This window comes from Canis aureus, chromosome 8 (assembly GCF_053574225.1).
Source record: "Canis aureus isolate CA01 chromosome 8, VMU_Caureus_v.1.0, whole genome shotgun sequence".
NCBI lineage: Eukaryota > Metazoa > Chordata > Mammalia > Carnivora > Canidae > Canis > Canis aureus.
The window spans coordinates 20102892-20128008 of record NC_135618.1 but is presented as its reverse complement, the minus strand read 5'-3'; the positions used below and the strand labels follow the sequence as shown (position 1 = coordinate 20128008).

At 33.5% G+C, this 25117-nt stretch overlaps 1 protein-coding gene across 16 annotated transcripts in view; it reads left to right on the top strand.

The window, feature by feature from the left end:
* HFM1 (helicase for meiosis 1) overlaps positions 1 to 25117 on the top strand; it is a 139904-nt gene that overhangs the window by 66478 nt on the left and 48309 nt on the right. For 14 of the 16 annotated variants that reach the window (XR_013384335.1, XR_013384334.1, XR_013384333.1 and 11 more), the window contains 12 exons: positions 291 to 491; positions 574 to 662; positions 4166 to 4209; positions 4316 to 4417; positions 4821 to 4966; positions 5884 to 5978; positions 6598 to 6731; positions 7756 to 7803; positions 10892 to 10972; positions 13269 to 13360; positions 14741 to 14847; positions 14943 to 14990. Coding sequence is in view for 13 of the 16 variants with exons in the window: in XM_077905386.1 (XP_077761512.1) it covers positions 291 to 491; positions 574 to 662; positions 4166 to 4209; positions 4316 to 4417; positions 4821 to 4966; positions 5884 to 5978; positions 6598 to 6731; positions 7756 to 7803; positions 10892 to 10972; positions 13269 to 13360; positions 14741 to 14847; positions 14943 to 14990 (1187 nt within the window). In the remaining 3 variants the exon portion in view is untranslated. The remainder of the gene's footprint in view (positions 1 to 290; positions 492 to 573; positions 663 to 4165; positions 4210 to 4315; positions 4418 to 4820; positions 4967 to 5883; positions 5979 to 6597; positions 6732 to 7755; positions 7804 to 10891; positions 10973 to 13268; positions 13361 to 14740; positions 14848 to 14942; positions 14991 to 25117) is intronic. The other 2 variants (XM_077905392.1, XM_077905391.1) reach the window with 2 other exon arrangements.

The window sequence follows — 25117 nt, the reverse complement described above, 5'->3', positions numbered from 1 at the left end:
ACAAATTCAGTTTTTCTGCAAAATCAATCTTAATTTTATTTTGGGCTCTTAGGAAAATAAAACAAAATAATTGGGAGTTTACCATGTTGAAAAGTGGGTATAACCTAAAATACTGCTACTGATAATACTTACCAATATATCAATAGAATAGTGTCGCTGGAATATGTAACACTGAAAAAGACTACTTGATTGTTTTTATACCTTGACTTTAAGTAGTCTACTATTGAGTTATTTTTAATCATAAAACTTGTCTAGAAAAAACTTTTAATGTATGTTTCTGTTATTTAAAGATTGCAGAATGGCTTTCAGATGGTGAAAGACCTGCAGTATGTTTGAAAATGGATGAGAAACATAGGCCAGTGAAACTTCAGAAAGTGGTCCTTGGATTCCCCTGCGGAAGTAACCAAACTGAATTTAAGTTTGATTTAACCCTCAACTACAAAATTGCTGGTGTTATACGAACATACTCTGATCAGAAACCCACACTTGTGGTAAGGATTGTTTGTTGCTTATTTTTAGCATAATGCTCAGTTTTTAATATGACTAATCCAAGAATTATTCATTTATTTTCAGTTTTGTGCAACAAGGAAAGGTGTGCAACAGGCTGCTTCTGTTCTAGTGAAAGATGCCAAATTTATTATGGCTGTGGAACAGAAACAGAGGTATATTTTCTCTTTTTTGTTATTGGAGTTAAGAAGACTTTTAGGGATTATCTAGATGAGATGAGAAAACTGGGTTCATTCCTTCACCTTTTCAAGTTATTCCTCTGTAAGCAAAGATGGGATTTCAAAAACCAATTGACCAGGTCGTTATAAAACTAAGAATAGTATAAATGTAAACTGGAATTAAAAAGTGTAAGTATAAAGAGACTGTAAGTAGCAACGAGTAATGTGGAATCTTCTACTTGGGTGAATAAACTAGTTCATCAAGTTGGGCCATGTGACTTTTAGTCAGAAACAGATGTGGTTGTCAAGAAGTAAGGCTTGTTTTCTTGCTCGAACACTAACACTGAAGGAAATTTTTAAAAACTTATAGAATTCTTTGTGTAATGGTTGCATCCTTCATATAGAATGACTATATACCTCCCAAGATAAATACTTAAATAATTAGTATTTTGAACCTGAACCTTCCAGAGTAAGGAGCTGAAATAGCTAACCTGTATGTACCCTTAAAACTAATTTCCATTTCATCCTCTTTCTTTTCTCCTGTTGTCTGCTGCACCCAAATTAGCTAATTTTGTTTTAGATAATAATTTTCTTTCTTTGTTTTTTTAAACATTTTATTTATTTATGAGAGACACAGAGAGAGAGAGAGGCAGAGACACAGGCAGAGGGAGAAGCAGGCTCCATGCAGAGAGCCCGACGTGGGACTCGATCCTGGGTCTCCAGATCAGGCCCTGGGCTGAAGGCAGCACTAAACCGCTGAGCCACCTGGGCTGCCCCTAGATAATAATTTTCTTCTACAGATTTATCATACTTCTCCTTTTCTCATTTCCCATTTTTACCTACTCAAGGAAAATTTCTGGTCTTTCAACTCTTTCTTCACTCTTTGTCTCTCCTTTTTTTTTCTTTATCCCCCTTTTTTATTCCTGTTTTTCTAGAAGTGAAATGCTGATATTAGAAACAGCATGAGAGGCACCTGAGTGGTGCAGTTGGTTGAGCAACCAGCTGTTGGTTTTCACTCAGGCTGTGATCTCTGGTTGGTGGGATGGAGCCCCCATCAGCCTCTGAGTCTACTTAGGATTCTCTTCTCCTGTCCCTTTGCCCCCACCTGCACCCCCAGCCCCCTCTCTCTCTCAAATAAATAAATTAATTAAAAAAAATGAAATAACATTAAGTTAAAGACCATGATTTGGGTTGTAGTGCTGCAATTTTACTAGCCGTGTACCTTTGGGCACATTACTTCTCTCAGTTTCAATTTCTTAATCAGGGTGGGAATAGTATGGGAATCAACTATCTGTATCACCATATTATTGTGAGAATTAAATAAAGCAACATTTCTAAGACACCTAACAGTGTGTAGCACAGAGTTTGTATCTAATACCAATATGTCTTTTCCTCTTGCCTTCTCTTCATTACATCATGAATCCTTAAAAAAATTGTGAATGTTAGGGATCCCTGGGTGGCTCAGAGGTTTAGTGCCTGCCTTTGGCCCAGGGTGTGATCCTGGAGTCCCGGGATTGAGTCCCACATCCGGCTCCCTGCGTGGGGCCTGCTTCTCCCTCTGCCTGTGTCTCTACCTCTCTCTCTGTGTCTCTCATGAATAAGTAAATAAAATCTTTAAAAAAATTGTGAATCTTATATTTAAAATAATGCCTGTTAGTGTCATATCTGCAATAAGGAAATGGAAAAACACAGATTTGGTGGTTCTTAGACATAATTAAAAACTAAGCCTACTAACCTCCAAAATCTTCTAAAGTACCCCCAAATTCCTTTTCAAATTGTCAAGAAACTCTCTTAACTTCCTCATCTCTTGATTTAACATGGTTTTCTTTCTTTCATATCTTGGAATACAATAAACAACTATTTCTAATTTTGTCTTTTCTGGTTTATTTACTAGTGATATTATAGGGGTTTAAAAATTGTTATTCCCTACAAGTCTTTTCTGGTTTATTTACTTGTGATATTATAGGGGTTTAAAAATTGTTATCCCTTACAAATATTTTTCAGGCAAATTTGGGAGTAGATATATTCTGACCCATGAATATAATCACCATTTGCTTTTTTCTGGTGGAATATGAGTTTTCCAAATTCCTGATTTAAAAATGAGCTTCAGGGGCACCTGAGTGGTGCAGTCAGTTAAGCGTCTGACTCTTGGTTTCAGCTCAGGTAGTTACCTCAGGGTTGTGAGATCAAGCTCCATGTCAGGCTCAGTGCTCAGTGCAGTCTGCTTAAGATTCTCCCCTTCCCTCTGTCCCCTCCCCTCCCTCATGTGCTGTCTCTCACTCTCAAATAAATGGATAAATCTTTAAAAAAATAAATAAAAAATAAAGTTGAACTTCAGTGTCACAGCTGATAAATTAGGGACCTTTTTTTTTGGGGGGGGGTACCCTTTTGCCAAACTTTTCCTAATTCCCTCAACTTCAGCTCCTGGTAACCACTTTTCTACTGTTTCTGGTTCAGTTTTTTTTTTTTTTTTAATTCCACATATAAGTGATACCATACATACCTTTCTTTTTTTAGCTAATATCACTTAGCACAATATTCACTAGCTTCATCCATGTTGTCAAATAAGGCAGAATTTCCTTCTTTCTTAAGATTGAATATTCCCATGTGTGTGTATGTATCAGGTGTTCTTTATCCATTCATCTGTCTCAGAGACTTAAGTTATTTCTATATGTTGTCTAGTCCGAATAATGTTGCAATCAACTTAGGAGACAGATATCTCTTTGAGATACTGATTTTGTTTCCTTTGGAATAATCCAGAAGTAGAATTGCTGCATGATGTGGTAGTTCTATTTTTAATTTTTTGAAGAATCTTCATCCTGTTTTCTATAGTGGCCATACTAGTTTACTCTTCCCACCAACAGTGCACAAAGGCTCTTTTCTCTATATCCTTGCTAGCAATTGTATCTCCTGTTTTTGGTACTAGCCCTCCTAACAGGTAGGAGATGATAGCTCATTGTAGTTTTGATTTGACTTTATTGCCTGATGATTAGTGATGTGGGCACCCATCGTGTATAGTTGGCCATTTGTCTGTCTGTTCTAGAAAAATGTTTATTCAGGTCCTTTGCCCATTTTTTAAAAAGATTCTTTCTTTCTTTCTTTCTTTCTTTCTTTCTTTCTTTCTTTCTTTCTGAGAGAGAGAGAGAGGCAGAGACATAGGCAGAGGGAGAAGCAGGCTCCATGCTGGGAGACCGATGCAGGACTCGATCCCAGGACTCCAGGATCACACCCTGGGCTGAAGGCATGGGCTAAACTGCTGAGCTACCCAGAGATCCCCCCCTTTGACCATTTTAAAATTATTGCTTGTTTTGTTTTGCTGAGTTGTAAATTTAGGGACTTCTGAGTATAAAGTTAGATATTTGCTACTTCTTAAAGGTGATTTTCAAACAATGATATTGTGAAAAAATTTTAATATCTGTCGTTTCAAAATAATTAATAAACTAAGAGTTTTTATGTTAATGGGAATAACTCTTAATAATGTTATGGTATTTTTAAAACAGGTTACAGAAGTATGCATATTCCATAAGAGATTCAAAACTGAGAGGTAGGTTTAGAGATTATTTTGAATAGCGTTTTCAACTATGCATAAAAGGAGTCAATTACAGATGAAACATTAACAGCATATAACAGATAATGTATTTGTATTATAGATATCTTAATACATGGTGTTGCTTATCATCATGCTGGTATGGAGCTGTCAGATAGAAAAGTAGTTGAAGGAGCTTTCACTGTTGGAGATCTACCAGTTCTTTGTAAGTAAAACCTATTTTTGTGGCTATTATAAGATATTTTGGAAAACTATTTACTTGTTAAGAGGAAAAAAGAAAAAGCAAGTATTCTGACTTATTTCTGCTTTTCTTTCAAGAATCTAAAATTACATAATTACCCATGCATATACATGCTACAGTAAACTCTTCAGCAGTTTTAATTCTTTATTATGCTGCTGAATACAATGCTACCTGAAAAGTAAGAATTTAATAGTTTTTTGGTTTTAAGATGTGTTATTATTTTACATTGTAATGTTCTTTTCCTCTTTTTTCTTAAATTTCCTATGTATGAGTTTTTATTATAAGAATATGTATTTTATAAAAATATGTCTACCTGAAGCAATAAAGTTATATGGCTTCAAAGTAATTATTTCTTAATCTGATGCAGTTACTACCAGTACTTTAGCTATGGGAGTAAATTTGCCTGCTCACCTAGTAGTTATAAAATCTACAATGCATTATGCTGGAGGAATGTTTGAAGAATATAGTGAAACAGATATTCTACAGATGATTGGTAGAGCTGGTCGACCTCAAGTAAGTGACAATATTTTATTTTTGTAACTTGTTTTAAAATAAGCTAAAAAGCAAAAACTTTTTTGTGTACTTTTTGTTAAGTAGGAGATTAACATTTCATACTCAGATTAGGTTTAAAAATAAGTGCAAATCTATTTTAGTGGAGAAAAAGTAAAACAAGTCTCACCAAAGGAGACATACTGCCTATACTCTAAGTTTCCCTTGGCTGATGGTTAGGGTGATGAATGTGTATATGCTGTCAAAAGGGTTTTTTTGGTTTTGAAATTATTTTGATTTTTGTTTTGTTTTTTTGTTCTGAATGGGGATGCTATGTACATTTTAGATGGGACAGTATTTCATTGTGTAGGGCTGACATACATTGCAGAATGTGTAGCATCCCCAAGTCTTAGCACAAAATGCCAATAGTGGTCCCCAGGTATTGACCCCTAAATATTAGCCCATATACATTACAAAACATGTCCTACTCTAGCAAATATTTAGATAGAGAAGTCATTTGTATAGACATAGGAGCATTTAGGAAGAATATCTTTTCAAAGAATGTCAAAATATTATGTTATCTAAATCATGATTTTTAGAAGATTAGGTTATATATAAACTATACCAAATCTTATAACTTGTATTCAGTTACCTAAATTTGTTTTGATTTACCATTGCCAAAATTATGTTACATTGAACCAAATAATATTTTTATATCTGTACTCTTGGAAGTATAATTAATTAAGTTTTTAGTAAACATTCATATTCAGAAGCATTTTTAAGATATTTTTGACTTGTTGTTTAGGACAAGGACTATTTAATATAAAATAAAATTCATGAGTTATTGAAGAGGACTGGAACCAATATGTACTCTTTTTTTACTACATTTCTCTTTCTGTGTGTATGTGTGTGTGTGTGTGTGTGTGTGTATTTTTTTCCAGTTTGATACTACAGCTACTGCAGTTATTATGACTCGGTTAAGTACAAAAGAGAAGTATATTCAGATGTTAGCTTGTAGTGACACTGTAGAAAGCAGGTAATACAGAAAATATTCTAAGACGATGTTACTATAGCCTGTATTTTTCCTTTTCACATATTAAAAGGAAATTTGATTAGGAGATTTTCAAAGGCCATTGTCTTGAAACTTTTCAATAAGTAGAAAGTTTGTGTCCTTTTAAGAAACTCAATAGTTAAAAAAAAAAGCATAATATTTTTATTCAGTAGTTTCCTAACCTGTGATAGCATGTATCCTTGTTAAAAAAAAAAAAAAAAAAGGCCAAATTAGTAATAAGAGGGAGAGTTTAATTTTCACATTTCTTCACATCTTTAAAATTTGTTTAATAATAGTAAGTTACCTGGGACCTTTTAGCAAAGTATATGATTGTAATACTCTGAGAGAATATTCACTCCCTACTCTTTTTAAGTAATGTCTTTTGAAGCCATAGGATAGGAAAAAATCTATAATTTTTAATAGTTGAAGTTATCTTTTAAGGTTTTGTCTTATTTTTTTGAAGATCAAGTTATTTTTCATGAATTATTAATGTAGCACTGAGTATATTCAATTATTATTGAATTATTCAAAGTATTGCAGTTTAAAAAGGTAAGATTATGTCATTGAAATATATATTACTAATGCAAAGTTTTTTTTTAATTAGTTTACACAGACATCTTATCGAACATTTAAATGCAGAGATAGTGTTACATACCATCACAGATGTGAATATTGCTTTGGAATGGATACGATCAACTTTGCTTTATATCAGAGCCTTGAAAAATCCATCTCATTATGGTTTGTTACTTTGATTTGAAAAAATAGTAAATTTTTCAAGCCAGTTGAGTCTATATTTATACTACTAAGTCACAGAATAGGTTACAGACACCAAAAGGTAACAAAATAAAGAATAACAATCAGAAATACATTAGAGGGGATCCTTGGGTGGCTCAGCGGTTTAGGCCTACCTTTGGCCCAGGGCGTGATCCTGGAGTCCCGGGATTGGGTCCTGCGTCAGGCTCTCGGCATGGAGCTTGCTTCTCCCTCCTCCTGTGTCTCTGCCTCTCTCTCTCTGCCTCTCTCTCTCTCTCTCTCTCTCTCTCTCTCGGTTTTTCATAAATAAATAAATAAATCTTAAAAAAAATAAAGACATTAGAGGCAAGAGTAAACAAATGTGAGAAATCTTTGTTTTATTTCTAGTCTTTTAATAAAGTTTGAAATCAGCACCACTAAAAATAGACCTTTTAGAAAAAATTTAACTCAAATAAAAATAATAAAAATGCCTAAAATTATTTTTAAAATGTTAAAGTAAAAAAAATTCTTGAATTTTTTCTGAACTTGTGTTTAAATCAAAGGATATAGTATTGCTGTTGCCGCTGGAATTTGCAGCCTGCTTGTAAAGCTAACATGTGGTTGTGTTGCTTCTAGAAGGTTCTTTCATATGGTACAGATTATAAAGTAAAAATACTTGGAATTGCTGAGTATCAAATTAAAACCTGTGCTGTTATAGTACTATTTTAATGCACACAGATTTAAAACTTTAAAATCTCCAGGGGCAAAAAATACAGTATGCATGGTCATGTATACACACACACAATAAAATAAGCAAGAGATAGCCAATTGATATTGAAAGGATTTCAAAACAGTGGTTATTTTCTGTAGATAGTTAAGCCTTGTTTTAACTCATTAAGCTACTATTTTTCCCTGCTCAAGACTAAGTTAGACTACTGTTTTCTAGTTAACTTGTGTATAAACTGAGCCTATAAAGCTGAGTTAAGTCCTTTCTATTTTAGCATTTTATGAATTTTCATAATTTATACAGGTTTTGCATCTGGATTGAACAAAGATGGAATTGAAGCAAAATTACAAGGTTAGATGTATTTCCTTGTAAAATATTTTTTAATAAATTTAATGAAAAAGGTCAATGTGAAAGTAAGAATACTCTTTGGTAAATTATTTTTTAAAAAAGTAAAGTTTCCACAAAAAAATATATGAAATATTTGTTTTTCACGTGCAAATAAGGTTTAGCACATGTATTTTTTTCTGAATTAATGAATTCATTAGTTATATTGGAATATCTTCCTTTACATAATATGTTAATTTGTTTTTTTTTAACTTTAAAAATGACCCTCGTCTTTGAAAATATTCTCTATAGATATAGACTCTTCATTTTTCTAGTTTAATTTTAATTGAAAATATAAGCCTACTTGTTTATGGGCTTCTTATCCTAATCTGTGCTAATGATGTATTCCCATCAAATCCCAGCTTAATTTTTCAATTAATTACTCAATATTTCATTACCTATCTTTTCAAATATCAAAAGATTGTTGAGCATTTATTAGGATTAGAAATTGTCAGCTCTTCATTGTATTGAGACTCTCTCTCAGTGAAAGAAAAAATTTTAGATCCTCTAAAAATACTTAGCCAATTTTGGGGTACTTCACTGTCTCAATTGGTAGAGTATGCAACTCTTGATCTTGGGGTTGTGAATTTGAGCCTCAGAGCCTCACAGTGGCTGCAAAGATAACTTTAAGAGGATAGAAAGGATCAAGAAGTAGACATCCATCTACAGAGCAACACTCTAATCTAGACCCTCACTTGGTGTAGATCTAAAAATATTTAGCCTATTTTAATTTATTCTCTACTTGGATATACACATGGCATATTAAAATGCAGAGAGATAAGGATGAAGGAGTAAAATTGTCTTGATTAAAGAGTAAATATATTGTTGAAACAAGATGGTAAGCAATAGCATATATTCATAATACTGCAATTGAGAAACAGATCTATAAAATAGTTGTATTATCCTTTATTTATTGACCAATTTTAGTGGGGTTTTTTGTAAAGATTTTATTTATTTGAGAGAGAGAGTGAATGGGAGAGTGAAGGAGCAAGGGGAGAGGGAGAGGCAAGCTCCCTGCCAAGCAGGGAGCCTGCTGCAGGGCTCAGTCCTAGGACCCTGAGGCCATGACCCGGTCTAATGTTGGACACTCAACCCACTGAGCCACCCAGGCACTCATATTGACCAATTTTGTAATGGAGTTTTAAAAACATATTTTGATCATACTGATCAAATACAAGAAATCAGACAGTCCAAGAAATGTCTTGCTATATTCTGATAGTTGTAATTATTTAACTTTTGTTAAATTAGCAGAACCACAGTTCATATTTGGCTCATCTTTAGTTTAGTTATTATAGGGTAGATAAGTTTTGCATATAAAGAATAGCCAAGTTTATTTATAACTGAATATAATGTTTTAGTATTCTTGGAGATCTGCCTTAAATCTCTTAGGAAGGATCCTTAGCATTCCTAAATTTGGTTATACTTTTTTGCTCAGGATCCTTCAATGGTTCCCTCATCACTCCTAGAATAAAATGCAAACTTTCACCAGACCCCACAAATCCTCCTTGATACCTCCCTGCATATTTCTCTGGCTTCATCTCTTGCCACTTTCCGCCTCTTTCATTCTGTTTCTAAATTGGATCTCTTGCTGTTCCTTAAATACACCAAGCTTGTTTCTACATCAGGTCCTTCTACTCTGTTCCTTATTCCTGGAACACTTCTCACATATTTTACTTGGTCTCCACCTTCATTTCATTCAGATCTTTGATCAAATATCAACTCCTCAGAGAAGCCTTCCTGGACTACCTTAATTAAATCTGCCTTTTCAGAGAGGATGGTAAAACAATTTTCATATTATTATTATTGCTGTTTTCCTGCTGTTTAAAGGTGGTACGTTTCTTTTGAAAATTGGGATAAATATATCTTTACTACATCAGATATTAATATAGCTTTATATCAGAAATACATATAAGCTTCAGTTGAGCTTAAAAAATTCTTATTCTCTAGGTTCCTTCAGCTTTATTTTCTTTCATAGTACCTTTCAATGCCTGAAACTTTATTATTGATTATTAAATTCTGTATTGATTGTTTTCTTCCATAAAATATAAGTTCTGTAGAAAAGGAATCTTGTTTTGCTTAGAATAGTGCTAATGATCTTCTTGGACTGATTAACTTATTGCATGTTAATAGTGGTTTAGTATTACCAACAACTTCAAAGCTTTACTTAACCAAATACTTAAAACTACCAAGCTGCCTAAGCAATGTTGCTTAAACTGAAGTATTTCCCAAATAATTTTTCCTTGTAAGCGCTGTGTTTTTGTGAGTGGCTGCTCTGTGTAAGATAGAACAGGTTGTGGCATTCCCACTCCCTGCTCTGAACTACCTCCAATCTTCTGGGCTTTATGGCATGGAACAATGGAAGCATTGTGGTCAGCAGGCTACTACAATTGCTCTGGTCTTCATCAGTCAGGGAGAGTTGAACTTTCATTACTTCCTGTTCAGAGAATCTTTCCAGGTAGCAATGGTAGCATATTAGAGACGCTGAAGTGCCAAAATAGTCACAAGTCGTTGCTCCAAGAGTGTGGCAAACTCAGAGGAGGGAAAAGACTGTTGTTTTTTGAACAATCTTTGTAGATATATTTGACTCTTTTTACTTTGTGTGTATATATCTTTGATTAAAGTTAAAAAAAAAAAAAGGAAAAAGAAAACCATGCCATATTGGAAGTCATATAACAGAGTGGTTACATAGACCTGGAGCAAGTAACCTAGCCTATTTCTTTGTTTCCTAACTTGTATGTGAAATAATATTTGTACCTACCTTGTTGTGTTATTTGAGAATTAAATACAAATTTGTATTTCCTCATTTAAAATTAAAAGTTCCAAGTTGTAAATGTTATTTCATCACTTATTTTGAGAATTTGTATTATTATAGAAAATCTTTTTAGCCTATTAGCTGGCTCTTTCATTTAATGAGTTTTTTTTCTTACCACATAAGTAGCAACTACAGTTTTCCCACAGCAAATATACAGAAACACAACTTGAGCATATTTGATTATAAATTCTATATTGTGTGCTCCCTTATAAAATAAAAAATATGTTTCTTATTATTGAACAGAATTATGTTTGAAGAATCTGCATGATTTATCATCTCTGGACTTGATAAGGATGGATGAAGATGTTAATTTCAAACCTACTGGTAATTATTTTATCAGTTAATAAATTTAACGATTTCTTAAGACTAATTTTTAAAAAAAAATTCATGAGAGACACACAGAGAGAGAGGCAGAGACAGAGGTTGAAGGAGAAGCAGATCACACCCTGAGCTGAAGGAGACACTCAACCACTGAGCAACCCAAGTGTCCCTTAAAACTAAATTTTAAAATATATCCTACAAAAATTTAGATGATACTAAAATTAAATTGTAATCTCAGTTGTCAATAGGGTATCCTCATTATTAGCATGGTATATTTATGTAAGAGTATGTAAGAGTCCCATGTATAAAATTATAGAGCTTCTTTTTTTTAAGATTTTATTTATTTATTCATGAAAGACAGAGAGAGAGGCAGAGACACAGGCAGAGGGAGAAGCAGGCTCCATGCAGGGAGCCTGATGTGGGACTTGATCCCAGGACTCTGGGATCACGCCCTGGGCCGAAGGCAGGCCCTAAACTGCTGAGCCACCCAGGGATCCCCACTAGTTTTTTTTTCAAACCTTTCATTTTCTCTTGCAGGGAGAAACATATTAATTTATAAACATCTAGGATAAGAGGAGCATCTTTAAATATATCCTAAAGGTTAACATACTACTTCCCATGGTAACCATATTCTCTGTATCTCACACACTGCTCTCAGAAGCTCCCTTTTATGAACCACTGCATCACCCGCATTTTGGCTAAACACATCCACCAAGATCCTAATTGATAAAATGGCTTTTAAGCTGCCTGGCTACTTCTCTTCCTAATTCTCAATTCTGTCTGCTTTACCTTGATGCCTATGTCTGATGGGTTGTCACATTCTTCCCTTCTTCAGCAAAACCTATAGCACATATATAAATGTTTTAGCCCTTTGCTTGAGAAGCAGTATGCAGTTTTTTCTTCCCAGCTGTTTCCTGTGTGTGTGCTCAAGACTTGAAATTCTTTATAATGTTTTGACAACTTGTAATTGAAACCAGTAACTTTTTAAATGAATTTCATTCCAATATTTACTTACCCCTACTCTACCCATGCTGCTACCCAGCCAACTCAATGTTCTATTTCCAAAATAGTTTATTTTCAAACTTGAATTGAATATTGCTCAAGAATTTTAAGTGGTCCTCTGTTATTTTACAAAACAAATCCAAAACCTAAACTCCTTTGTTAGCATTTCAAGGCTCTTTCAGGCCTTCATAGTCTATTATTCATCATGTTGTGGTAATAAAAATAGACAACATTTATTTATTGCTAGGCACTGTGCTAAGTACTATATATATACTATTGCATTTAATCTTCACAACAAACACATGACATATGGAATTCTATTACCCCCAAATTGCATTAAGAAACTGGTAAAATAACCTGCATATCATCACCTACTTAGTGATAGAGCAGTGACTTGAAGCAGGTCAATTTGACCTGAACTCATAGTTATTATCAAACCATATTCCTCACTAAAGTAGTCTAAAAGATGGTCTTTTAAAAAAAAAAATTTTTTTTTTAGAGTAGCCACAGAGGGAGAGAGAATCTTAAGCAGGCTCCATGCCCAGCACAAGCCAAATGTGGGGCTCAGTTTCATGACCTTGAGATCATGACCTGAGCCAAAATCAAGAGTCGGTTGCTTAACAGACTGAGCCACCCAGGGAGCCCAAAGATAGTCTTTAACTTTAATGTTTTGATAAATAAGTCTTGGGTTTTTACTGAGGTCATGACAACTTTATTTCCTTTCTGCTGAGGCATATTATTTATTTTTAAATCCTGCTTAAGCCCCATTTTCTCTACTAAGCCATCCCACACTGATCATTCTCTTAGGTTTAATTTCCTCTGTACTTAAGTTTGTATATATAAATATATCTTTAAAAGATAGGTTTATTTATTTTAGAAAGAGAGAATGTGTGCTTGGGGCAGGGAGGGGCAGAGGGAGATGAAGAGAGAATCTCAAGCAGACTCAGGCTGAGCACAGAGCACAACTTGGGGCTTCATCTCATGACTCTGAGGTCATGACCTAAGCCCAAATCAAGAGTCAGATGCTTAACTGACTGAATCACCCAGGCGCCCCAGTGGTATATGTAAATATTATCATTACCTGGATTTTGTTCTGTAGTCTATTTTGCATATAGTTATTTCCCTAGCCAACCTATAAATTCTAGACACTGTGTCTTCTAGATTTTTTGATGTGTCTTTTGTGTCTGATGCTATTACAGGCACAGAATAGACATTAAGGAATGTTTGTTAAACTGATGAAAAAGCAAGTTGTTTCAACTAATGGAGTGAATGTTTCTTTTTTCATCTTTTTCCACAGAGGCAGGAAGATTGATGGCTTGGTATTACATTACATTTGAGACAGTGAAGAAATTTTGTACTATCAGTGGAAAAGAGACTTTATTAGATCTGGTAAATTAGTTGTCACTAGAAAATAAATATGTAATGATATAGTATAAAAAATATTGGGGAAACAACTAATTTGCATATCATACAATTTAAGAATGAATGAGCAGACAAGAAAGCATTCCTAATAGTACCTATGTCTCTATCTTATATACTTTTGATCATTGAGGTATGGAATATTACTCTTTATAATAAATTTCAATTTTATCTCTGTATTAGGGCTAAGAAATTTAATATATATATATATATATATATATCCAAAGGAGGGATGACACTGCCTTTCAACTTACATGATAATGCCAATTACCTTGGTAGTGGCTACCAAGTGTACTTTGTTGAGAAAGACTAGGATGATGTGGCATGCATGATATATTAGGCAAGTCTTCTGTGAGTGATGCACAATGTTGGACATGTGTGCCACATACTTGCAATTCTTCCCTAAATATTTTGCATCAGAATAGCAATAATAGTTAGAACTAGGATAGTATCGGTGATAGACCAGAAAAGGACAGTGATTGTGGAGAAGTGGAAGTTAAAACAAGGTTATATTAAGATATCACCAGTGGGGCAACTTTGTAGCTACAGCAGTAAATAAAACCATAGTCTTGTTGATACCTGATAACTGTATTGATCCTTTCTCTCTTTACAGGGGACGTGAATATGCAACAAGATACTTATTCTTGTTCTCAAATTTAACCATTAATTTTTATTTAAAAAATCTTATTTGATTATTATAATGAGATTATTATACAAAAATTGCACAAAAACTGATGAAAAGTAAAATGTTTATATTTTTATGTAAATATTATTCTTAACTAAGAAGCAATCAAGAGTAGAAAATCCATAATATTTTCATTAACTCCTCTTATTTTGAGTTAGTAAGTATGTAAGAGAATTAGAACAGATGTTAGTTTCATGTTACAGATGTGAGAAACCAAAGCACAAAGAGTGCTTTGCTCTAAGTCATCTAGCAGAACTAGACCCTACAATACAAATTTAATATCTAAAGCATTCTTTCCATTACAAAATTAGTCTTAATCAAGATAATGATTTGCAAACTACAGAGGGGTAAATAATAACATAATAGTAGTAGAATTGACAGTTACATTTATTGAGGGTGTATTATGTGGTAGGCATGGGACTGAATATTTTAAATTTTATTTTATTAATCTTAATGATTTTATTGGCATAGTCCCAGAGTCTTAGACCATGTCTGGCATATAACAAGTGTTTGTAAACATGTTAGTGAATGAATGAATGAATCTTTAAAAGGCAAAATGTATAAAGCAAGTTTTTAATTCCGTTATACATTTTAAGTGTAAGAAGATGAGAGGAAAGAAATAAAGAATGGACATAAATAAATGAACAAATGATGAAAATTTACAGGTCACGATGATATCCAGCTGCAAGGAATTTGTAGATGTGCAGTTAAGGATAAATGAAAAGAAAATATTGAATACTTTGAACAAAGATCCAAATAGAGTAACTATCAGGTATGGAGGTTAAATAAGTCTTAAATAATTTTCTAAAGGTTTTATTTAGTTAAAATAAGTAGTAATAAAGTGTTGCCTTGTGTTTTTATTTATAGATTTCCAATGGAAGGAAGAATTAAAACAAGAGAAATGAAAATAAATTGGTAAAGATGATTGTTAAATGTCTTAAAAATAGTAGCTACCATTGATAATTCATATTTATGAAAGTTTTTTTTAGTTTTAAAACTTTATTTTAAATTTGCTTTCCTTAATACAAAAAAGAGCACATTTACATAGGAAGGTATCAGAATACAGATGTGAAATTAATATCAAATTCTCAGACTTCAGTTAAAATAGATGATTTGTGAATTTTTTAAATCAATAAATATGTTTTGAGAGTGTGTTCTGCTGAAGCAAAGTAGTGAGAAAAGAAAGTTAGGTTTTTCATGATCAGGAGCTTTCAAGTTAGCTTGAATGAGAACCATGTGTATAAGGATAAACATGTGTATAAAGATAATGGAGAGTGTGGAAACACATATAATAAACGTATATTGAATGAGAGTAGCATTCTGAGAGAGACAAATAGTAAAAGTAAAACCATGAGAGAGACAAATAATAATAGGAAAAACATGAGTGAATGCATATGTGATAGTGGAATGTCTGTTCTACTGAGAATGAGAAGTTCATATAGAGGAATAGTAAATAGAAGTGTAAACTAAGACTACATTGTAAATTATGACTTACACAGTTTGCAACACAAATACAATGATATTCTTTTCTGCTATGCCTAGTGTTTTATTTTCTGAGTATTTAGGTCTTAGTGCTAAACTCTTTGATTTAGTTGGTGATTTATGTGAAATGACCTATGTGCCTCAATAAAGCCAGTTAACCAAAAAATTTGTTTTTCCTCCTTAGCTGGAGGAGGTCACTCTGGGATACTTCCTTACATTCCATTGAATTTTATCTCCCACATGCCTTAAAGTCTCAGAAACAAACTTCTTACAGTTGTATACAGCTCAACAGGCAGATCTATAGCTTGGACAACAGAAGCTAATGCTCTGTTCCTTAGCTATATTTCTCTAGAAATTCAAATACCCAAGACCATATAGTCTAGTCCTTTCATTTTATGAATGAAGTAGGTGATGCCCAGATAAGCTGACTTTCCCAAGGTTTTACTGCACTACTAGAGACTGAGCTAGAAATAAAACCTAGACCTCTTGATTCTCTCAGTGTTTTTTTCCAATATACTCTGTTGTATCAACTATTGGGTCATATTAAATCAAAGTACTTTTCCATTATCATCTTCTTAGGAACACTTTATTTGCAGCTTTAATGCTTCTATTTACCTTCCCTTAGGTTGGGTCATACATTCTTTTGATTAGTGCTGTCAGATTTTAGAATTGATGATTTTATAATTTTTATAAATATCAGAATTTAGTTTCCTCTTATAATTTCCCACCTTTCTGTGTCTACTTCAGTGTGACTGGGAAAAGAGAACTATGTGGGGGGCCTTTCTTAATCCAAAATGTAGTTTTTTGGTAGGTGATGATAGCTAATAGTTACCACTTTCATGTGTCTCTCATATCCCTGTTACTGTACTGAATTTCAGATTTTTTTTCAGATTTTTTTAAGTAGATATTAATCTTCTTAATTTTAAACTTTTATTCTTCCAAGTTTTCGAACTTTAATTTTAGGCTATTTTTTATTTTTTGTAACTTTAATTCCCAGATCTTTTGTACTCACCACTAGCTCTGTTTGCTTTAACTGGTATTTTTCAACGAACTCTTGGATATATTTTTAGATCAATGATTTCTTTTATTCTTCATTTGTTTCGTATTATTATATAAATAAGGCATGGATTACTTTTTAAAGAGTCAAAAATTTATAAATCAAAAGGTAAAGTCTGGGCAGCCTAGGTGTCTCAGCGGTTTAGCGCCACCTTCAGCCCAGGACGTGATTCTGGAGACCCGGGATCGAGTCCCACATTGGGCTCCTTGCATGGAGTCTGCTTCTCCCTCGGCCTGTATCTCTGCCTCTCTCTCTCTCTCTCTCTCTCTCTGTGTGTCTCTCATGAATAAATAAATAAAATCTTAAAAAAAAAAAAAGGTAAGGTCTGTCTTGACCTCTCTGATCTTTCTTCCCTAGAAGTAGCTATTATCAGTAGTTTGCTGCATCCTTCCAATTTTCTATTTATTTAGCACAAATATGTATGTTAATAAACATATATGTCTACTACAAAAACAAGATCATAATTACTGTTCTTGTGATGCCATTAATATTTCCTATCAGTACATAAACATGTTAACCTCATTTATTTTATTTTATTTTATTTTATTTTATTTTATTTTATTTTATTTTATTTATTTATTTATTTTTTTTAACCTCATTTATTTTAACAGCAATGTATACTTTAATAGCAATGTAGTTTATGAGTATATTATAATTTCTAACCACTCCTTTATTGATAAAGAATTAGATGGTTAACAAATTTTTACTATTATAAATAGTACTGAAATGAGCTTCCTGGTGTTTATATCATATTTTTCAAAGATTTCTGGGTGAAAGTATATATAAATGAGAAGATTTAATATGTAATGCCAAATTGCCTTTGAAAAGGCTTCTCTGAATTATAATTCCCACTCATAGTGTAAAAAGAGTGACTATTTCCATACATCCTCTCTAATGCTTGTTTTATATCTTTGAATTTTTGCCAATCTAATGGGTGAAAATTATATTTAAAAATTTGCAAATCCCTGATTATTAAGGATGTATTATTTGGTTTTACGCAGAAGTGTTAAATAGTTATAAAATCACACATATTAAACTCTTCTTAATGAGTTCTATGTTTTGTGTCTTGTTTAAGGAAGTTTTTTCCCCTCCTGTATTTCTTAGGATTAGGTTCAACTATGTAAAACTACATAATAAAATGAGTCAGCAATAGCTTAAAGAAGACAGGCTACTTTTCTTTCACGGAAGAGATAGTTCAAAGTGGATTAGTCTAAGGTAGATATGGTGCCTTCATGGTATCATCAGTACTTGGCTTTCTGTCTTTCAGTTCTGCCATCCCACATACCTTCTGTTTCAAGGTCACCTTATTGTCCAAAATAACTTCTAGAGCTTCAGCCATTATATTTGAGTACCTTCTATCTTTTAGTAGACTCCTTAGAAGTCCCAGATAACACTTTACACCTAGTTATAGGACTACCCCTAAGTGCAAAGAAGACTGGGAAATGTCTTGGTGGTAGATAGTGTGCCTAGATTAAAATTGGGCTTCTGCTATTAAAAAGGAAAGAGAGTAAATGTTGGGTAGGCAAAGCAGTCTCTGCCACAAATCCTAAGATCATAGGACTTCTCCTATCACTTCTTCTAATACTTTAAAACCATTTTATGTTTTACCTGTAGGCTTCCTATAAGGCATCTGGAGTTAATTTCTTTATATGGTGTAAGTTAGGAATTTAATTATATTTTGTTCCCAAAAGGTAGTCAGAAATGTTTGATAAATACATTGCTATTCTCTCTTTGCCTAATGATTTGAAACGCCGCCTTTTCATAAACTAAATTCCTAATCATCTGTTTTTAGACACTTAACTGTTAGTCTAATCTATTTATTTTGTTGCTGTTACAATACCACATTGTTTTACTTGCTCCTCTTGTATTAAAGTTTTGTGATATGGTAAGGCAATTCCCTCCTTTTTGTTCTTCTAAAGATGTTTTTGGCTACTCTGATATTTTTCCTCCCTATGAACTTTAGAATGAGTTTATCAAGATCTATAAAAAGTCCTTTTGAAATTGATTTTATAGATTGGGGAAGATTCTTGTTTTTACAATTCTGAAATCTTTCTGTCTAGGAATATGGTATCTTTTTCCATCTATTTGGGTCTTTATGTCTTTCTGTGAAGTTTACCATTTAGGTTTATATTTCTTGGCAGGTTCATTTCTTGGTATTTTTTGGAGTGTGACATTGTGAACAGAGTCCTTTTAAAAATTGCATAACATTGTATTTGTAATCAGTTATGGAGTATATATAAGAAGGCTACTGGGTTTTTGTTTTTTGTTTTTGTTTTTTTTTAAGGCTACTGGTTTTTGAATTTTGATTGTTTTATCTATCTCGCTGAACTCTGTTAAAAGAGTACTAGAAGTCCTTCATTTGGTTTGCAGGGATTTCCTAGATAGATAGTCATATCTATAAAGAAGGATAGTTTTATCTCAATTACTAATAGTTATAGCTCTTATTTTTCTTAACTTGCAGGTGAAACTTCTAATATACTGTCTTTAGTTACAGATCAAACATCCTGTCTCATTACTGTTTTTAGTGGTCAAGTGTCCATTGTTGCACCACCAAGGAATTCCTCACATTTTTGGAATTAGGTTCTGGGATCCATTATGCTCCTTCTCGCTTATGTAAAAACAGGTTTGAGTTCAGGGTAAAGAGCTACCTGTCATTGTTGTGAAAATCTGAAAGTGTCTTTTATATTCTTTGTTGTTTTTTTTTTTTTGCAGTGTTTATAACTTTTCTTGAATCAGTTTTTGCTGATTTATATGTTCCTGAGGTAGCATTCATTTCATCCATCTTTCTGTTTTATGACATATTTTGTTTTCTAATAAGTTAAAAATTTCCTCTGAAAATGTAATGTCAGCTTTCTAATTTCTAATGTTATTTGTGTCATCTCTTCTTTCTCTTAATTGATTTTTCCAGAGGTTTCTATATTTTTATTTTTTCAAGCCATTTATTTTTCTATCCCATTAATTTCTGATTTTATCTTTATTTTCTTCCTTCTACTTTCTCCTGTTTGTAGTTTTTTTGTTATATGTTTGCTCCATTTTTGGTTTTTCTTGTTTTCCTTAAAATATTTAAGACTTCAAATTTTCTACTAAGTATCATTTTGGCAATCTCTAGAACAACTAGAGATTTTCTAAATCTATTTCTATACTTTTTAAAGGTAATTTCAGTGTTAATTTCCTCTTTAAGAATTATTTAAAATTGTTTTTTCAAATTCTTAAAATCATTCTTTTATTGTTAGTTTCTAATTTTATTGGGTTGTGATTATATATTTTGTGACTTTACTTATGGCTTAATATGTGGTGTTCATGATTGTTCTATATGAACTGTAAATGAATAAATGAATGACAGGTTTCCTAGGCACTAAGCTGTATATTTTGCCACTAAGAATAGTTTGATAATTGTGTTACTCAAAGTAAAAAATCTCTCATTTTTCATGTAGGGTTTTATTAATCAAAAGAGAAATTTATTATATTGGTAAAGGAAAATATAGCAAGATTATATAATAATGGATCTAGAAATGTGACATCAAGTAATTCAAGGGAATATATACATCACTAGAACATTTGGAAAAGCAGACAAAAGAACAAGTACACAGCAGGTAGAAGAGTGACATATTGTCTAGGTGGGTGTGGACTGTGAGAATGACTAAAAGTTTAGGAGGAGTTCTGGAATAAACAAAGAAGCATATCATAAGAAAATCATCTTAGAATTGTGCATAAAGGGACGCCTGGGTGGCTCAGTGGTTAGGCGCCTGCCTTCGGCTCAGGTCGTGATCCTGGGATCTGGGATCAAGTCCCATGTTGGGCTCCCTGAGGGGAGCCTGCTTCTCCCTCTGCCTGTGTCTCTGCCTCTCTCTCTCAGTCTGTGTCTCTCATGAATAAATAAATAAGTCTTTAAAAAAAAAAAGAATTGTGCATAAAAGTTGTTTTACTAGGGGTGCCTGGGTGGCTCAGTTGGTTAAGCAACTGACTCTTGGTTTCATCTCTCAGGTCATGATCTGAGGAATGTGAGATTGAGCCCCGCATTGGGCTCCGTGCTCAGCAGAGAGTCGGCTTGATTATTCTCTCCTCTCCCTCTGCCCCTCCTGCTCTTTTTCTCTCTAAAATAAATAAATCTTTTAAAAAAAAGTTGTAGTTAACCTGTATATTGAGACATATTTCAGGGCCCTACAGACCATTTGGCTCACATATCCATGTTGCCTTTCTTATCCTATCTTGTCCTTTCTGCTGCTAAATGGAAGGAGCTGGGTAGATGACTCAACCAACTGTCCTATTTATTGCTTTTGGCTTTTAATTCTGTTTTGTCTAATATTAATGTTATTATACTTCTTTTATTTTGTATCTTTTTTGTTCTTACTGTTTTCATATTGCTTTATTTTAAATAGTAATTTGTAGAGATAACATATAGCTCGATTTGATTACTGTTGTTTTTTAATCTGATCTCAATTCTTTTGAGGAATTTAGTCCATTTAAATTTATTATAATTACTGCTATGTTTAGAGTTACTCTTATTGTATGTTTTCTTAGCACTTTATTGCTTATTTCTTTTTTCTCACTTATTTTTTCTTTTGCCTTTTTACCTCTTCTTGGATATATCAAGTTTTCTCTGTTTTTGTTCTTCCAGATAGCTCTTCTTTAATATTCTGTATTGCATATTTAGATATATATTTTTCTATCAATCTCTATAGAAAATGAACACTTTAAACTTACCATTTGAGTCAAAACCTTATATCACATTTTCACTTCTCTCCTACTTCCTGTTCTCTCCCATGTTTATTCAGATCATTTGGAATTTTAGTTCTAGTTGTTAAATTTTTTTTTTAAGATTTTATTTATGTGTTCATGAGAGAGACACAGAGAGGCAGAGACATAGGCAGAGGGAGAAGAAGGCTCCCTGTGGGGATCCCAGTGTGGGACTCCACCCCAGGACCCCAGGATCATGACCCGAGCCAAAGGCAGACATTCAACCACTGAGCCACCCAGGTACCCTGCTGGTTGTTAATTTTAAAATATTTTAGTGTGCATTAAAAATTATAGACTTACCTAAATTTTTTTCACTGATTTTTTTGCTTGTTTCCTGCTTTTTAAAATTTCTGTCCTCCTTTTTGTTACATAGGTAGTTTATTCTTCCAGGTATATTCTCAAGTAATTTTCTGAGTCTTTCTGATTCTTTGTAAACCTAAAATATATTTTGCCCTTTCATTTGAATGAGTTGGATTAATTATTCTTTTTTTGGGGGGGGTGGATTAATTATTCTTTGGAACTTTCTTTGGTACTGTTCTTCTTGCACCCATTCTTGGTGACCCAACTTGTTTTCAGCCTTTTGTTAATAACCTTTTTTTTCTTTTGGAATATTAAAATAATTTTTTCTTTATCTGTGTTAGGAGATTTCACCATAAAGGTCTGACGTGCATCTTTATTCTTTGTTTTTCCACAGCACTCTGGGGACCCTCTTAATATGTAGTCTTAAATCTTTCTTCTGCTTTGGGAAGTTATCTTCTGTAAGTTATTTTTCTTTATTCTCTCTGTTCACTCCTTCTAGAACTCCTACTAGATGAATGTTGGAGTTTCTGGCTCTCTCTTCCACATTTATACCTTCTCTCCCATAGAGAAAGTGTAAAATTTTTTTTAGAGAGTATTTTTCTTTTCTTTTTAAAGATTTATTTATTTGAGAGCAAGACCCTGAGCCAGAGGAGGGGCAGAGGGAGAAAGAGAAGGAGAAGCCAAATCCACTAAGGAGGGAGCCCGATGGGGACTCAGTCCCAGGACCCTGAATCATGACTTGAGCTGAAGGTAGATACTTTACCAACTGAGCCATCTAGGTTATGCTCTCTCCCATATTTCGTATCTCTGTTCTTTTTTATTGACTCTTAGAAGAATGCCTTAGCTCAGTCATCTGTCTAATTTGCTCTTCTGCTTTATCTATGGGGCTTTTTTCAGTGATAAAACATTTTACTGGATCTCTGCCTTTTTTTTTTTTTTTTTTGATTTATTTGAGAGAGAGAGAGCACACCTCATGAGTGGGATAAAGGGTAGAGGGAAAGAATCTTCAAGCTAACTCCCTACTGAGCATAGAGCCTGACTCAGGGCTTGACCCATAAGCCATGAGATCACAATGTAGGCAGAAGCCAAGAGTTGGAGGTTCAACCGACTAAGCCATCTAGGTGCCCCTCTGCTTGACTTTCTAAAATATACATGATATTACTAACTTCTCTAAAAATATTTAAATTAGTTATACTTATTTTAAAACTGTGCACTGTTTTGTGTCCTTAATTGTTAGTTATTTCATCTATTGTGTGTCTTTTTATGGTCATATTTTTTCTCAATTATAAGTCAGTTCATCATTGTTTGCTTTTTTATTTGTAAATATCTTTTTGCCTGCCTATTCGGTTACTTACTATCTCTAATGATTGTGGAGAAGTTGTTAAATTTCCTGCCATAAAAGTGTAGAAATATCTTGTAATCTAAGAATAAAGTGTTCCTGGGATACCTAGGTGGCTCAGTTGGTTGGGTGGCCAACTCTTGATTTCATGATGTTAGGGTTGTGGAATTGAGCCCTGCGTCATTGAGCTCTGTGCTTAGCATAGAGTCCGTGTGTCCCTTTCCCTCTGCTCCGTCCCCCCTGACAATCTCTTTCTCTCTCTCTTAAATAAATAAGTAATCTTTTTTTTAAAGGAATAAAGTTTTCCTACCTCTCCTGGGTGTTTGTTACTCCCTAGAATACTGACCTGCTTCTCTGGCCTCAATGTCTATACTCCTATGTTAGCCTCTTAATCACATACCACAACTGCCTAATATTTTCCACAAATGAGAGAGTATGGGCAGGGGCAAACCTATATGCTCAGCATTCTAGTAAATTGCTCAGACAAATATGTCAGGAGTCTCTCCTTCTTAATCTGTTGGTATTTTTTCTTTTCAAGGAAAGAGGTTTTTTTTTTTTTTAATTGAAGTAGAGTTGACATAAAATGTATTAGTTTGGGGGTATAACATAGTAATTCAACAATTCTACACATTACATGATGCTCAGCACAGTAAACAGAGTTACCATCTGTTACTAGTTATTACAATATTATGTCTATTGATTCTTTCGCATGTATTATGGATAACTTCTTCCATTTTAATTTTCCTCATATATTTGATCTTCAGAAATTTTATTTCTGACATTAAACTTTCTGGTCTACCAGTGGCATGCTTTCTTGCTTTCCTGTAGTTTTATGAATGGGGACATACACATATGAACACACATATACATATGTCCATCCTTCCATGGAATTTGAGGAGTAAGTATATAGAAGGCTTTGTGTGCTATCTTGATCTTTTGTCTTAGGTATTTCTTTGGATATTCCTATTTTATGTTTAGGCAGACAAAATAGCTTCAGAATAACTCTTCTCTGAAGAGTTGTACAGCTTCATAGTACACCTTTAACTTTCCTTTATTTGAAGGATTTCTTTTGTAGTTGTTATTTATAGTCTTTATTTAAAATGATGAGAAAGGAAATAGATTTAAAAACAAAACGAAATAGCTACTTTGGTCTAGATTAAAATGTGGTACCCAAGGTAGGATTTATTTGAGAGATGTCTATTCTTTATACACAAATCTTTTCTTTTTTTTTTTCTTTTTTTAATTGGAGTTCAATTTTCCAACATATAGCATATCACCCAGTGCTCATCCCGTCGAGTGCCCCCCTCAGTGCCCATCACCCAGTCACCCCAAACCCCCACCCACCTCCCTTTCCACCACCCCTTGTTCATTTCCCAGAGTTAGGAGTCTCTCATGTTCTGTCACCCTCACTGATATTTTCACTCCTTTCCCCCTTTATTCCCTTTCACTATTTTTTATATTCCCCAAATGAATGAAACCATATGATGATTGTCCTCCGATTGACTTATTTCACAGAGCATAATATCCTCCAGTTCCATCCACATCGAAGCAAATGGTGGGTATTTGTCATTTCTAATGGCTGAGTAATATTCCATTGTATATATAGACCACATCTTCTTTATCCATTCATCTTTCTATGGACACCGAGGCTCCTTCCACAGTTTGGCTATTGTGGACATTGCTGCTATAAATATTGGGGTGCAGGTGTCTCGGCATTTTACTGCATCTGTATCTTTGGGGTAAATCCCTAGCAGTGCAATTGCTGGGTCATAGAGCAGATCTATTTTTAACTCTTTGAGGAACCTCTATACAGTTTTCCAGAGTGGCTGTACCAGTTCACATTCCCACCAACAGTGCAAGAGGGTTTACACAGATATTTTCTGAAAAATCCTTCCTTTACTAAGTTGGCCAGGATACAGAAGTCTTTTGGGAACTTCTTGTATCATTTTTATCAGTTTGCTAGGTGAGGAAGCTGAAAGATCTTAAATGGCTCAACCAAAGATAATAGTAATTAATAATAACTATTTCTTGAATATGTATTATGTTCTAGCTACTACATTAGATGCTTTGCATACCTAAGACAGAAACTGCTATCTGATTGTCCCATTATCTGTTCTTACCTATACA